We start from the raw sequence: 17260 nt of genomic DNA, 5'->3' as shown, positions 1-17260 counted from the left end.
TGCTAACAAAAATAATTAAAAAAATATATATTTCCCAATATTAGTGTGCACTGATTTTCGGAGTTTGGAAATTTTTTGTTTTCTTTAGTTTGCACTTTATTTTTGTTTTTTATTTTTTATTTTTATCTTTACTTTTCTTTTATAATTTTATTCTTATTTTATATTTTTATCTTTACTTATCCATTGTCGGTGTCCTCCAATAATGCCATTTTCGGTCATTTTATAAAATTATTTATTTTTATATACTTTATAAAATGGTTTAGTAAGGGTAATTTAGTCAACTTAAGATTTAAATTTGTCAAAGGGACCATCTGCACCAGATTGAAACTTTAAGGATGTTTTTTGCACGAGAGGGGCATCCTCCATAGTGTTCTTTTCAGTCATTTTCCAAAATTATTTATTTTTATATATTTTATAAAATGGTTTAGTAAGGGTAATTTAGTCAACTTAGGGTTTAAATTTGTCAGAGGACCTATTTGTACTAAATTGAAACTTTAGGGGTGTTTTTTGCACATGAGAAGTGTGATATGCACCGTAAACATACTTTAAGAATATTTTCTGCACTTCACCCTTATTATCATATATTATTTTTCCATAAATTCCTAAATTGAAAAACCATTGCTTGTGATTCATGAGTCTTTAATTTTTCGCCTTATTTGAGTTTGTTCAATTGCTGAATTTATTGAACCAAACATCAATAGGTTATCCTATTTATTAGCAGATTTTATTTTTCCATAAATTTCTAAATTTGTGACCAATATAACTTAACCCAAGCTTGATCTCAGCATTAGAGCATTTTCGAGTACGTGTCATGCTTAAGCAAGAGTAGACGATTAAAAACAAACAATGAACATATCTAAGGTTATTATTATTTTACTCAAAGTGACTACTCTGAAATCAAACTCAACAAACAATAATGAACACCTAAACTAAAATATTAATTTTGCCGATCAAATCAATCAAGTATAGAAAGAATAGAGCTCCAAACAAATTAAAAAATCCGACTATAGAAAGCAGCAAATGCTACAATTACGAAATGAGAGATTCATTTCCAGATACCGTCGAACGTACATTACAAATACAAATTAATAGAGCTCCAAACAGGACAAAGGTCACCTTCGAAATAATTTCATTATTCTTTGCAAGTCTAAAACAAATAAAACTCCAACCAACCTTTTTACTCAAAAGGAATATTAATTAAAATCTTATCAGCTAAAAACTGGCCCATGAAAAAACCAAAGTAAAATAAAATAATGTAGCAATGGATACATGGGACACTGGCTCAACCAGAACATCGACATTTGTGATATTTGAATTTGTTGAATAATGATGTGTAACAGAAGCCTAATAAGAGGAGGCTAGTGGAAACTAAGACACCGGATGATCAAATGGTGAGATTTTCTTGAATGGCCGTAAATGTCCCCACAATGTTTCCGCCCATATCCGGAAATGTTTCACAACCAGGAATAGGCTTTACCTTGCCTGTTCGATCAACTTCAACTGGGTACTTGAGAAGGTGACCATTCATTTCAGTAATATCTTCAGCAGCATATTGCTTCCAGTTCAGCTCACTCAGGTATCGTACTCGTCTAACACAATCGAGACTATCAGGTTGCTCAAAATAATGCTCGAGAAAACCTATGTGCTCTGCCCATAGTGACATTCTGTACCCATAGATCTGCACTCAGATGCACATAGCAGATGTTCACATTCATTACTTGTTACATAAAATATATGTAGAAAGTTGTCTTAAAATCTATGACAGAATGCCAAGAGTGCTAACCATAATATATGTGACAATTGAAAACTTAATCGCAAGTCTTAACTTGTTCAAAATATGCTAGAAGTATGACTTAAGAAACATTAGGCTAGAGTTGTGTTAACTCAATATTGCTCTCATTAGTCTCAACAGCGACCACTCAAGTATGCATCACTAGGCCTCACTTTAATAATTTGGTCGAATGGAATAAATAACAGATGAATTGCATGCCAATGTGTGAATATGGAATTTTAGACACTTCCTACACTAAAAATTACCAATGCTTTGAATCTCAACAATGCATACCTTTTTCAATGTTGATGAGGCTCAACAACAACAAAAATTGTAATATTATTTGCAATTATATAGACTGTATCATGCTTTTGAAATTTTATTTTTTGCTAAACATCAATCAATTTTTACTCCCTTGATAACTAAAGTACAGTAGCTATCAGTTTATCTAGTACTAGAGCCAACAAAAAGTCACCATTCCCAATGCAAAATAACTGAATTACACCTGATCAAAGCTTACCTGGCCATGGGGACTAGAGTATTTGCTTGCCCAAGTATGCCGAGGTTGATATGCACCCATTGCAATTTCAGTGTCTCTGGTGCCTTCTAAGGAACGTTGGTTGATGTTTGCAGACCCCAATATAACATACTCGTCATCCACTATCATTCCTTTTGAATGGACATAAATCATGAAGCGTCGATTTTTCCTAGTGAGTGCCTGGATAAACAGCACAATTAAAGATAATTGATTGGAAAATTGGGAAGTATAACATTTGGGGAGAACTGAAATAGTAGTTACAGGGGTAAGATAAATGTACTTGGGGAGTTTTTGAGGAAATAGGATTTCCTTCATCTGAAGTGTCTTCCCTGTCTTGAGCCTCACGATTGCCAAGGCAGAAGAAATTCAAATAGTCTTGAGGTTCATATTTGTTTTCAAGCCCTACCTCTTGTAAAGCTTTGTAAATTACTTCATACATCATTTGCATTGTATTATGCTGCATAAAAAATTAACAATATCACCAGGTTCATAAAATGCGGCAAAAAGCCCATAAAAATTGCCATATTGTCACAAAAGTATTTGCACAGAGACTTGAATTGCGACTATTCTGAACGACACAAATATAACTTTAAAACTAGTTTAGATACATTTATATTGTACCTGATTCTTTCAACCCCAAAATTGCCTGAATTACAGTGTTCTTTCATTTATTTTTGAAATTTCAGAAATTTTATGTTCAGTATGCGCTTTCTCTGGAGTCAATTGTGAAGAGATTCAAGTTTAAACAACTATTTTACAATTTTGGATTGCCAAAATAAATCAGCACTTTTCCTATGCTATGTTGTGTCTTCTTTGTTTGTTTGTTTGTTTGTTTGAATTTTTTTTTTTTTTTATTATTTTTTTTTTTAGTGTAGAAGCATTGTATTAGGTCTAGGAGTTATGTGCTCAAATCACCTACGCAAGGGTCCACCAACAAGGGTTAGAAACACTAGACAAACCCCAGGTCGCATATTCTGTGGTGGCTTCATTCTCAATGATTATAAAAATGATATGTGAAACACAATGCCGTGATTCAATTTTCAGGGGTATTCTAAATACTCCTTCAAAGGATGATTAAACATAAACATTAGCACAGTTTCTAAATTATTACAGCATAAGAACTTGAGTTACATCTTTTTAAGATTAATATTATATGATCTAGCATGATAACTGTTAAATTTGTTTTCACATAAAGCAGTCTAAAAAGTAGTAAAAATTTACCTGCCAAAAGAGAATCCTTTGTGTAGGAGTACTTGTAGGAACACCCTCTGGCCACATTGGGATGACAATATATACTGAAAACCTCTCGTGTGCTCTAATTTTATTAGCAATTTTGAGAGCAATTTCCATTGGAATTAAATTGTTTGCACCTGCATATGAAAATGGGTTATTATAATCATAAAATTATGCTCACTTGTGTGTCCTAGAAATTCCATATGAGCGAAGAAACATAGAATCTTACAACAGCCACCCAACCCTGTCTCTTTCGGGATTCCAAGTTTTTATTTCTCATTCCATGTTATGCCAGCAATCAAACTCGACATGAAAATAGAGGAAAAGAAGTTCCAGGGAAAATGAAGTAGAAATCAAGCATTTTAAGCAGCTTTCGTGCATTAAAATCCTTGACAAATACCATAAAAAATTTACCATACACCTGGCATGTTACATTGACAAGTTTAAATAGTACTATGACAACATATCCTTATCCCATCCCATTCCTGTTTACCTAAAACGTAAAAGTTACTCACCTAAGTTTTTGTAATTAGTCCAGTTATATGACGACCCAAGGAAGTACTGGTTCTCAATATAAATGAAATGTTGGGCAGCACGAATTGCTTTTATGTATGCTGCATGTATACTCATGTCTATCAGTACATTCTTCCCGCATACCAGGTTCTGTTACAATGCAGTGGAGAGGTTAGCCAGTTAACCACAATGTAGACAAGAATGATTTCACAATCATAAAAAATAAATTAATCTCACCCTGCTCATGGCATCTTTTGGGTCTTTCGGGAACCCCTTAACAGAGCTGGAATCAATTGAACGAAATACCTATAGTTTTTGAAGAATTGGTCATGAAAAATAGAGTAATAAGGGTAAATTAGTATTGAAATTGAGCATCAAATTTAGTATATTCTCAAGAACTGACAAACCTGGACATGCCAAGTCTCAGGATCATCCTCTCTCAGGCAGGGTGCATCATCCATTTTTAAGATATCAGAGATTCTTTCAATTTTAAGTAAGGAATCATCATATGACGATTTCATTTTCTTAATTTTTTGTAGTCCATGGGGTTTTGAAGCCCTTAACCAGCGCTGTTCAAAATTGGTGAGGATATCATATGCTGCTGGACCATCAATTCGAGAGTGTAAATCATGCCAAGGTTCTCTTGGACAACCAACAGCAGGCCCCTGTTCAAAGCAAAAACACATAGTTGGAAAAGAAAAAAAAAAATTGAGAGAGTAAAAGAATGTTCTATCATCAGAATCGGAAGTGATTGTGGCATAAACTTTCATACAGTTTCCTTTCTTTACTTCATTTATTTATTTGGCGCCAAAAGTTAGAAAGTAGCCCAGCCACACAGGCCCATGTGGTAAGTCTTAAACTACCGACTCCCTGAACTGTAGTCTTTTAGCACTTGTACAAATATACATTACAATCAAATCAGAAGGTGAGTAAATTACCATAAACTTCTTTACTAATTCCACTATATCCCTACCAAATTTGAGTCATAAAAATTCTATATGCTTGGTTTCATGCACATGACATTTGAAACTGATGGTATAAAATATAAAACCTAGTATTTGTAATGAAAAGTTTTACAACGAGAGCAACACAACTTTATATATATGTGTGTGTGTGTATATATATATATATATATATATATATATATATTTTATGTTAGGTCAATAGGACTTAGGTTGGCAAATTTCGTGTCTAAAACTAGAGTCTGTAATTTAAGTGTTTTTTTTAGTTAGAATTTTGATAGATAGTTAGAGTCAAGTTATTCAAAGGCAGACTTGGTATTGAAGCTACATTCAAGGGAAAAAAGGTAATCTCAAATACCGAGGGTGTAAAAGTAAATTAACACTCATGTATGCACTCACCAAATTAGGGTTCATGCATCCATGAATTAGGATTTTGTGTTGTGTGTGGAAAAATCCTTATTTGATATGCCTTATAACCTCTTGAAAACTTCCGTGTCGAAAATTTTGTAAGTACAGGGATTCTGATCGGACGAAGGATCAACCAAAGGCTTCTAGAATTGCTACTCAATCAATCGAACAATATGGAAGCAAAGTTTCCTTTTCTGATTTAAACTCTCTTAACCCTTATGCTGCTGCGTTTGGTGTGCACAGTGCAGGAATGGAATGGCATGGAATGCCCATTCCAACCATTCCTTTGTTTCATATGCAATTTAAAGTGGGATTGACCGTTCCATTGGAAAGAAAATCCATTCCATAGAATGAAGATCCATTCCACAACTAAACCTATGGAATGGCCATTCCATTCCCAAGTAAGTTGCTTTTAAAAAAATCAATTTTCCAAAAAACCCTCATGTTCCAAGTTCCAACACCACCGCCGCCGCCGCCACTGCCTTCCACCACCACCACCTTCCAACACAACCACAGCCGCCTTTCCCGCCGCCGCCTCTATTGCCTTTCACTACCATCACTGCCACCGCCACCACCTCTGTTGCCGCATTCAACCACCTCCGTTGCCTTCCACCACCGCCACCTCCACTGCCGCCGCCAACACCACCACCACCGTCTTCCACCACTATCATCTTCGACCACCTCCACTTCCACTACCTTCTACCACTGCCACTTTCCACCACCACCACCACCTACACCACTGAGGCCTTCCACCACTACTTCCACCACCGCCACTGCCAATACCTCCCACTATCATCACCTACACCACTGACTCCTTCCACTACTACCACCACTGCTTCTATCACCGCTACCGCTACTGTCACCGTCTTCCACCAACACCACCGCCGCCTTCCAATACCACCACCTACACCACTGTTGCCTTCCACGACCACCATCGTGGCTGCCATCAAACACCGCCACCATTTCTTTTAAAAAAATTATAGAAAAATGTTATTTTGTCTATTTAATTTATTTGTCACTAAGAGTGGTATTTTGGAGAATTCAATTTGAAATTCATTCCATTCTAAATTTTAAATTGGTCCAACCAAAAGCTAGAATGATTATTATCATTCAATTCTTACACATTTCATATTTGCAACCAAACAATAGAATGAGAATGACCATTCCATTCCATTCTCATTCTTATTCCATTCCCACTTGCATTCCATACCATTTCTGCATATGGCATACCAAACACGGCATTAAAGTTTTCAAGGAGTCTATTTTTTCTATAAATACATCTAGTGTTCTAAAACCTAGAGTATGCATCATAGAGTGTCTCTAAGCATACTTGGTGCAAACCGAGTGCTTTCTAGCAATCCTTTGCTCGAGTTTTATTTAAATTAATATTTATTATTCATCTAGACCGTGAGTATGCATATACGGTATTGATCATTTATAGTTCCTGTGGGTACATAAGATTCAACATTAAGCAAGAAGCAATCTTACAGAAGAACCGATTAGACGACTGTAAGCAGTAGCACAGAATTAGATTAAGTGGGAAACGAATCTATTGACAGAGCGGACTGTATGCCTTAAGACTCAAGTGGAAGGTTTGGTGGACTAGTCTGTGTCAAGAGATAACTAGGAGTTCTGGGATTTTGATCAGTTTGGAGTTTGGACCAGGCCCCATGGTTTTTTTTCTTTGGGATGTCTACGTAAAAATTTCTATTTTCATTGTGCTTTTATTTTTTTTTAGCTTTCATATTATATGTTTGATGGTTAAATGATTATTGCATGATGGATCAAGTACTTTCATAATTATCATTTTAATTTGTACTTTAAAATTTCTGGTAATTTAATTAAAATTCAAAAGTTAGTTAAAATTAGTTAATCAAGCAAATAAGACCAGTTAATTATCTAGATTTTTGTGAAAATGATTCTTTTCGGGAACTATCCAACAAGAACACCACCATATCACTTTGAGAGTTGACAGAATCAGACATCTTTATAACTACATATCATCAATTCATTTAAAATGAGAATAATGGAAGTTTGCACACAGTCTTGGATATATTGACCCATAAAGTTATACCATATTATGATTAAATAGTTTAAAAATACAGAAAGTAGCATATTTCAATGTGAGTCCGTCAAAGGTATGATGTTCCGAAATTAATTTTAGCATTTTTGGTTTCTTTAACGTTATAGCTTCACTCTATAGAATTCTGAACTCATAATTATCACCACTAATTAGTATTGGGAAAATTCTAGATGTGGCGAGTATATTTCATTCTCTATGTTGACAAGTAGTTGAGTAACACAATACAGATACATCCGCATGTAATACACTTGTCTTATTTCCATTGTTACACTGCAGTTTCAATTTTTTATGGTTATTTTGCCAAGTTGATAGGAACAATAAAATGCCATTGGGTGAGACCATTTTTTTCTCTTTTCTGTATTACCAAATTCATGCATTTGTCATCTCTGGTGCTAGCAAATCAAGGGTTTCGGTTGACAAGGCTAGGCACTTTGTCAGTAGTTTGGGCATGTGCCTGGGCTAACTTCTGTTCGAGGCAGTCCAATATTAGCTAGGTAACAGGTATAAAAAAAAATTGTGCTAACCACCTACTTTTATTTTTCATGGAGATACTCAAAGGCCCCGCTCCAACACACTTTGAAAAGTGTTACTCCCAGCAAGCCTGATCCTGCCCATTGATTGTCTGTGTTCCAATCCCCACAGTGACTAAGACCAGCTTCTTTCACATGACAATGAAGGCTCGTCCAATAATCACCTAGGTAGGTAACAGGTATAAAAAAATATTGTGCTAACCACCTACTTTTATTTTTCATGGAGATACTCAAAGGCCCCGCTCCAACACACTTTGAATAGTGTTACTCCCAGTAAGCCTGATCCTGCCCATTGATTGTCTGTGTTCCAATCCCCACAGTGACTAAGACCAGCTTCTTTCACATGACAATGAAGGCTCGTCCAATAATCAAGAATTAGAAACTTGTCATCTGATGCTTTTGATGAAAGACCTCAAAATTTTCATCAAGTCTTTCACTAGCATCTTTACTCCCAACATAATAAATTGATCTCTTATATTTAATTTTTTAAAGAACATTTTTAGTTACTTCATCCCATGTAAGTTTTGGTTGGCCTAATCATCTCTTACCGGCACATCTTCGGATCTATGTTGTATATGATCATACCACTTTCTCCAATTTTATCATTAATAGATGCTATTCCTAGTTTTTTCCTCACGCATTCGTTACTAATCTGATCTCTTCTAGTCACTCCTATCATCCATTGTAACATCTTCATTTCAGCTACATTATTAATGTGTTGCTCTTGTTTCTTTCTCAATGCCCAACACATTGCTCCATGCAATATACCTGGCCTAATAACCATCCTATAGAATTTTTCCTTTAATTTATTTGATATTCGTTTGTCACATACAACATATTTGAATGTCATCAATGCAGCATATTGAATTGATATCATTTGGATAAAAAAAGTTAGTTTCCATTAACCCAAGCACACCACAGACAATCTTATTGATGATAAAAACCCGTCCTTATTCTAAGTCCCTGTTTGCTGCTAAACCGTATATACCACAACAGGTTAAACTATTTGTAGATCTTAAGAAAAATCCAAGCCACACCATTTGACAAGATTACATTAAATGAGTTGGTAAGATATAAAGACTTCTTCAATATCACACACACAGATCATTGCTTATTAATGTACATTTACCGACCAAAGTCGCAATAATTGTATAATTATTACTAAGGATGGTTATCTCGTAAGCCTCATGTATATTTTCAGACTTTTCTAGCATAAAAATTCCTTTGTATATGACACAGAAATATCCCCTTTGTGCATCTCACAACTAGCAGAATCATGCAATATACTGATGAAGTTTCTTAGATAAATCATAACTAGCAACCAGAGAAGAATAACAATACAATCTAGAGCAACTGGATAAAATCTAACAGAGACAAATAAATTGATGAAATGATTACCGTGAAATTAGGATTATGGTAGTCATCGTTGTGCACAGTTTTTAACGTGCTGAAAATAGGGTGTTTTGGAGTATCATATCGACCCAGGCATAAATCAAGACCTCCGACAAAGGCTATGATCTCTCTCTTGTAGTGACCTGCGTCAGCATCCACAATCACAGTTTTCTGATGATGGGTGTAGATTGTTCCTACTTCCTAATAACCAAAAACCAACAAAACAGGTTCATAGTAGACATTAAATCTGGAAATGATATATCAAAAAGCAACTTTAGGGCAAACAAGATTTGTGCACGTGAAAAGCTACCAACATAAAAACAAGTTCTGTTTTAGTAAATTCCAAATCCTTATTTAATCCACCTCGAATACCAACTGTAAATAACGCATTAAAATAAAGTATAATTGTTTACAGTGTAGCAAATTGAAAAGGCAGTGACATGAAAACAGCATATTTTGCTTTTAGTAATTCCAAATATTTATTTGATCCCACACTTCAGATGCCAACTGTAAATAATGCACTAAAATAAAGTATATATCTCTGCAATCTAGCAAATTGAAAGGAAAAAAAAAAAAAAAAACTGACAGTAATATAACATATGGTAAGATGTAACAAATTCAGTTAGGCTTCAACTACACTCTAGTTTCAGCATGATTTGGTTATCTGAAAAGGCCATTACTCAGTGTGGTACATCAAAAGTAAGAAATTTTTTACTTTTCTGTCTTCTTTGTCATTTCTTTTAACGTTGCCCTTTATTCCAATTCCATTTACTACTTTTCCCAAACACAAAAATATAGCATCACAAAGTACAGAAGTAAAATGATAGGAAAAAGTAGCAACATGGAAGTTTTTGCAATGCTGCAGAACACACAGTAAGCAGAGGCAGCACAGCATAGATAAGATAATTATGTTCTTTTACCTGTTTTTTGGCCCAACTATGTCCTTTTCCAGCAGATCGGGGGCAAAGTAGCACTTGCACTGAAGAATGCTTGAAAAAACGACGAGTCTCCTCATCACCGGTTCCCATGACCCCATCCTACATATTAAAAACCAATAAAAAACTGATAAAAAAGTTACTTGCTCCAAAAATGAGTAACACAGATGTACAAAAATTGATGCAGAAATGGCACTTAAAAATAGAGCTATCCAACTAGTTTTTATTTGATTTTTTATTTTCATAAAAATAATAATAAATAAATAAAACTTAAAAAAACCATGATAACGTAAACAAGGTAAATAACACGCCACACTACATTGTAAAGCCTCAAAGGGCTATTACTAGTCTTTTGTCTGCTAAAATAGGGTGCTGACAGGAATGGACTGCCTGAAGTGGCTACTCTCAGGGCTCAGACTCAGATCCACATTTTTACGCTTGATGGCCCAACATTTTCTTCTTTCATATTTTGTTTTTCTCCTTTGTTTTTGGTACGTAGGTAGAGAATTCTTGACAGCCCAACATTCTAGAGCCTAGCTCTAAGTTTTCATTACCGAAAGCATTTTCTGACTTCTATGGACTCTTTTATAAATTTAAATGAACCTAAATAATTCTACAATTCTTGCATCAACAGCATTGCAGCCTAAGTCTAAAAATCAGAGTACTTATTCCACACTACATAAGTTAATATAAGACTCAGAACTCATATTTCACCATACCATAATGAACAACAAACAAAGTGAGACTCATAATGAGAACCATAAGTTATGACAAACACAACGAACCCAAGATAAAACCAAGAATCACGACAGAAAAGTAAACACACCACACAAAGAACACAAAGATTTATACGTGGTTCAGCAACGGCCTATGTCCACGGTTGGGATCCGGCAAAAGTCTTCACTATGTGTAAAATCGGATAATACAAGTTTTCAACCCCACTCTGTTTCTGTACGAATTTCAGAGTCTCACTCTTACACCACTCCAAACGCTAAGCGCCCTTATACATCGGGCTACAAGAGACTAATTAGGGTCCACGACCCATGAGAAAAAAATGGGTCAAAAAATTTTCCTCGGGACAAGCCTTGTTGGGTCATAAGCTCATCCAACAAGCCGTAGGGTCGCGTACCAAATTCGGGCCACAACATCACACCATATCATATCATTGGCGCTCTGCAGTTAATTTTAACATATAGAAGTGAAGTGACACAAAGAGTTGATTAATTATTGAATGACCACATTAACATAGCCATTTAATGTTTCTTGTTCTCTCAACCATGGAGACCACATTAACATAGCCATTTAATTGTTGAATGATCCAACACAAACTTGATGTTGACCCTGCTAATGGTTCCTTGTTGAATACGGAGAAGATGCTCTTACCAAGTACTGCCAGTGGAGAAGAGATGAGGAGACCTTGCTGAGACAAAAGTCAAGAATCAACTGCCTTAAGGTGGGTGATCAAAACAGCTCCTACTTCATGAAATCACAGTCAGAGAAGCACTGAGAATAGAATCTGTTCCATTAGTGATGAAAATGGCCAGCTATATCTGATCCAAAGAAGTTAAATAATTAACTACTTTCAGAATTTGTTGGGGAATGAGGAGCAAGTTAATATTGCTACTGTAGAGGATCTCAAACCTTTTATTTCCAACCCCATGTCAGCTGAGACAGCCAACCAGCTTATTAAGGAAGTATCTGCAGAAGAAATAAAGGCTGCGTACTTTTCCATGAAAGACGATAAGGCCCCAAGTCCTGATGGACTGAACATCCTATTCTTCAAAAGCTCTTGGGATATAATAGGACCTGAAGTTATTCAAGCAGTCAAGTCCTGTTTTTATGCTGGCAGCATGCTCAAAGAGCTACACTCCACTCTATCTCCTTAATTACGAAGTTCCCAACCCCTCCCTTATCTTTGATGTTCGTCCAATTTCCTGTTGCAAAACCCTTTACAAGGATATTTCTAAAATTATAGCCACTAGGCTGAAATGAAGCTCCTCTCAATCTTACTTTATCCTAGGGAGAGAAATCATTGATAATTCGTAGGATTGGAATCCAAGGCTCTGGTAGAGAGTTGCGCAAGGTCCACTGATCTAGACCTATACGGAGGTGAATAGGTCTTATATAACTAATTAGCGGTTTTAACTAATTTTCAAATTGAAATTTGAAACTACTTTAACCTAAATTTAAACTAAGAATTATGGCAAATAGTAAAAACCTAATTAATCCACAGCTATTTTTAGCAATTAAAACACAGCAATAATAAGCAATTAAAACATAAGGAATGGACACCAGATTCTTACGCGGAAAACCCTAAGCAGGAAAAAGCCAAGGGACCTAGTCCAGGCAAACCAAATCCACTATAAGGCTCCGTTTGGCTAGATGGAAATAGGCAAGAAAAGAAAAGAAATGGAAAATGAAAGGAAAGTGAAGTGAATGAAAAGAAAAGTCATTTTCTAGCATACATTTGGTTAGAATAAAATTTTATTCAAGAAAAATGTAGAAAAATATTAGTTTATTATTTTGGATAAAATGAAAGTGAAAAGAAAGTGATTGAGCATACCAAAATTACTCTTATGATTTCAAATACTAAAAAATAAATGAATTTGTATTTGATGATGCCTATTTTTAGCAAATGAATACTAAAATGATGGATTATTAAATTTAATAATATAATTATTTATATTTTATTTATATTTAAACAAAAAAAAAAAAATTGAGACGAAGAAATTGATGGCAATACTAATTTTTGAGAGAGATTTTATTGAATGTTATTGTTGCCAATTATATATGAACTTGTGGAAAAACAAAGAAAGAGTTGTTTTGCAGAGAACTTGCATCTTTGAAACCCAATAAAAATAAATATAAAGAAAGAAGTTGTTTTGCACAATTAATTTAATGGGTAAAATAGGAATGTCAAATAAAAAGGCACTCCTTTCACGGGAAAATATTATTTTCGTATGTTTTGTGCCGGAAAAGCTTTGGGAGAAAATAGGCAAGTATGGAAAACTAAATTTTCCATTTTTTTTTCCATCTATCCAAACTCCAGAAAATTTTAAAAATTTTCTCATTCCTTTCTTTTCTAGTTGATCCCACCTAACCAAACGAAGCCTAAGAGAATGAGATTTACAACCTAGGTTAAAAGATTCTACGCTAAGAATCCCCTAGTTACCTCCTTACACAAAAGACTCCAAACTTTCCCTCAAAAGTCTCCAGGAGATCTTCCACTCATCAACGACATCCATTTTTCGCAAACCTGCTTCTCTAGTGATTCGGTCTCAGCCACTTTTAGTCCAGACTTCAATCTCAAACAGTGGATTGAACAATTGAGTTGAACTCTTCTTTGTAGTACACAGCGATGGATGTCAATACATTAACAATACACTCACCAAAACTAAGTATGATAAATGAAAAAGAAAACTGAGATGTTCTAAAAAAAACTCAAACTATTAAATTCTTGGTATATTAATCTCATTATCTGTATTCTGCCCTAGCATAGTGCTTATATAAACCAAGTTGAAAACTGCTTTTCCGAAAGGTTCAATCTATCAAAATTGTCGTTGATTGATCAAGAACACTCCAGAGGGCTTCGAAAAAATTTCAACACCCTTTTGTATATTCTCTGTATATGTAGTCTTCTGTAGGTTTATACTTGGAAAAAATTTCAAAAACGAAGTTTCCAACACTCTTTTCATGCAAGATTAAACAATTTAGGTAATCAAGTCAAATTGAAATCACGAAACTTATTAAACCCTAGATATGCATGCATGAACCTTAATTTGGTGAGTGCATCAATGTGCGAATTTACCTTTATACTCTTATAGACAATGAGTACCAAAATACCCTTGAATGTAACATGACTATCATCTTCAACCTTGGAAGGTAACTAACACTAACTTCTGAAATTTTCTAATCTAAGCTAGAAATTGAAAGAAAAGTTATAGACTCGGCTTTGATCTAAGAAATTTGTCAACCTAAGTCCTACTGACCTAACACCTCATTTTCTTTCAATGTCATCTCACATCCAGAATATGGTCGTTTATTGGGCGAAATCTAGTTTGATTGGATGGAAACTATAGATTGGTCTTCTACCCACTTAAAAGGTAAATCCCTAAGTAAAGCTTTGGGCAGAATTATTTTAGCTACTATAGATTGGTCTGCTACTGACCTAACACCACCTTTTCTGTTTTGTCTTGAAGCTGCTTCTTTAGTTTTGATCAGTTTCAGACCTTGGTACAGAATGTACAGGGGGCCTCTTAACTCCTCTAAATGTTTGATCTATTGAATATAGCTATAGAAAAAAATATATATAATCGCAACTCACCAGAAAGCATTCTTACACTTATCTTTAGAACAAGAAGCTGTTCCAATTTGTCGGGAAGGCAAAGATCAAGCCTGTAACCCCATTGTTGTGGTCCACAAAATCACTGATTCTGTTATGAGCTAGAAATATTAAGTCATTCCTTATCTAACTTAACAAATTTAGAACAATGGTGGTCAAAGTTCTAAAGATAATGAGATGAATGAAAAATTATTCAAGGATGAACATATGGCAGACACCAAATAAAACCAACAATAAGATTAACATTACATTTAAATTCAAAATACACATAATAATTTACCAAACAGAAGTGTAACTTGTGAATAAAAAATGAAATAACTGGTATCTTACCGTTTGGAAACCCAAAATGCTCCTAGAAGTAGGATCATCCCAAACAAGGAGCAGCACTCTCACACCTTCCTGTGACTTGGTTTTAAGAAGGTCTCCTAAAATGCAATCTTTAGCATTATCATTACCCCGAACGAGTCCAAGTTTATGGTACACAGACCACCCCACAATGTATACCAAACGGCGGGCCTGACTTATTGCATCACATATGTCTTGCCAACAATCCCCATGCTCATACTGAGTGCCATTGTCGAGCATCAAATTTGGAAGGCAACCTTCATGGACATGGGCATCTTGATAAAGTGTTACCTTTCCGCCTCTCCTGAGGGGAAAATATGTACCCCGCACGCCATGATAATCAGGGCCTGAACCCACCCCAACATGGTACAGTGCCACTTTATCAATTGGGGTGTACTGAATTGATATAGTCAAGACAGCTCCATGCTTACATGGCTTCCCACTCGCATTAAGAATCGGGAAGGTGCCTTCAATTTTTGTGCCCGAGTACAGTTGCTCTACTGGTACCCCAACAGCCCCAATGATTTGGGAACCCACAATATCATTGTCTTTAACAACAAAGTGCACTTCTGCAGCATAATGTGCAACGGGAAGATCAAAATGCTGCATCCAAGCCGGATTCTCGCTGTTACTGATCACAAAAGTCCTCCCAATAACAGCACTTGTTACCGAAATTGTAACATATGGATCACTTGTTATCTTACTAGCCACGTTCCCTTCAATTTTGCTGCCGAATCTGCCAAACATGTCCCCTAATTTCTTATGAAACATATCCATGTTAGGAAGGTTCTTGGCCTCTTTGACCCAAATATCTAAATTCCCATGTAACAGCAGGACCTTCAAAGACCCCGTAGAGGTCTTAAATGGCACAAACTGTACACCCTGACCATGCTGCGAGCCTTCAGAGAACGAATCATTATATACGGATTCAGCCATGTTAGAACACTCCTCACCACTTGAAAAGTTGAAATATTTGATACAAACTAACGTCTCAAATCATATAATCAAAAGAAATAAATCCAACACCAACTGGACAAATATCAAACAAGTAGACTACAACCAAGAAATTGCTCAGACAACATCCAATACAGAAATTGCTCAAACAAGTAAACACTGAATTGAGTCTTTGGTAATCACCAGAGAAACAATTGGCACTAAAATGAATCTGGGTAGTTCGTTGAAGACAGCGAATGATCGATAAGCCCACGATAAACAAAAGGACAACCACCCAGATGAGAATATAAGCTCATCTGATGGATTTGAATAGGTAAAAGATTGTGGGAATGGAAAATGTAAAAAATGTGGGTTTGAAGAATGCAGATATTGAATGAGGTTGGCGTTGAATGGATAAGATGATGAATTGAAATTTTCCATCATTAAAGAATTAATCAAGTGGACTATTTAATGAATATTATAATGGCAAATCTTCGAGAGAAACAAATATCAAAATTGAGTTCTTTCTTGTCTCATTTTTGTTTTTCTTGTTTTTCTCGATAGAGACTCGATTCGAAGGGAATTAACCACAGATAGACCGTTGCCAGTAGTGGACTAGCGAGAGATTCCGAAACGTTTCCGGACGAATAGTTAGGATGAGAAAGAGAACCGACAAAAAAATAAAGGATAAAAAATATATATATCTATATCACCTCCCACGAAATTTCTCACATTAAAGGAAAGAAATCAGCCGTCCCTTTGAAATTTGAACAAATACTGGTCAATGTATATTACTTTCACCATCATTAAATTTTTCATAACATTCTTATATTATAATAAAATATTATATTACATTTTATAAAAAAAAATAAATAAAATTATTATTTAATAAAATTTGATCAACTTATTTGTTGAAAATATTATAACCATATTTTCTACCATAGTCAAATGACTCAAATCCTATAATTTCATCCATTCTAGATGTTTTTCTTGTCTGGATTCTTGCTCATGCAATGTTGTTGCTCACCATCTGAGCCAATGGGCCTTGTCTCGTAAATATTTTGATCTCCACTATTCTGTTTGGCCTCCTTGGCTTTGTGAAGCCATCGAGACGGATCTTTCTTTGGTTGGTTCGGGCTTGTCTGACCCTGGTATGTAGTTCCTCTTCTCTTCGGTTAAAAAAAAAAAAAAAAAAAAGGATTCTTCTTCATACGAGTGACTAACACACGAAACACAAAACTGTAAAACAAATACTCATCACAATTGTTTTGAGGT

The 17260-nt window shown here is 35.2% G+C and overlaps 1 protein-coding gene across 1 annotated transcript; it reads right to left on the bottom strand.

Moving 5' to 3' along the window:
* Positions 1-1029: 1029 nt before the first annotated feature.
* Positions 1030-16614, bottom strand: LOC132287123 (phospholipase D beta 1-like). The gene is made up of 10 exons (XM_059789628.1): positions 15038-16614; positions 10351-10467; positions 9437-9631; positions 4463-4720; positions 4293-4361; positions 4058-4205; positions 3531-3679; positions 2590-2766; positions 2292-2489; positions 1030-1678 (listed from the first exon to the last, which is right to left on the bottom strand). The coding sequence occupies exons 1-10, from the start codon at positions 15986-15988 to the stop codon at positions 1385-1387; spliced, it is 2556 nt and encodes an 851-aa protein (XP_059645611.1). The 5' UTR covers positions 15989-16614; the 3' UTR covers positions 1030-1384.
* Positions 16615-17260: the final 646 nt, after the last annotated feature.

Source organism: Cornus florida, unplaced genomic scaffold (assembly GCF_030987335.1).
Source record: "Cornus florida cultivar Cherokee Brave unplaced genomic scaffold, ASM3098733v1 CherokeeBrave_3.0.0_Hap2_Chr11, whole genome shotgun sequence".
In the NCBI taxonomy this organism is placed as follows: Eukaryota; Viridiplantae; Streptophyta; class Magnoliopsida; order Cornales; family Cornaceae; genus Cornus; species Cornus florida.
The sequence above is the reverse complement of the archived record's forward strand: the minus strand, read 5'-3'. Positions and strand labels throughout refer to the sequence as shown.

Coding starts and splice junctions, on each gene's coding strand:
- LOC132287123 (XM_059789628.1), bottom strand. CDS start 15,988: ATGGCTGAATCCGTATATAATGATTCGTTCTCTGAAGGCTCGCAGCAT. Junction 9,632..10,350: donor ATAGTTGGGCCAAAAAACAG/GTAAAAGAACAT, acceptor TTTGGTTATTAG/GAAGTAGGAACAATCTACAC. Junction 4,362..4,462: donor CTGAGACTTGGCATGTCCAG/GTTTGTCAGTTC, acceptor CAAAAACTATAG/GTATTTCGTTCAATTGATTC.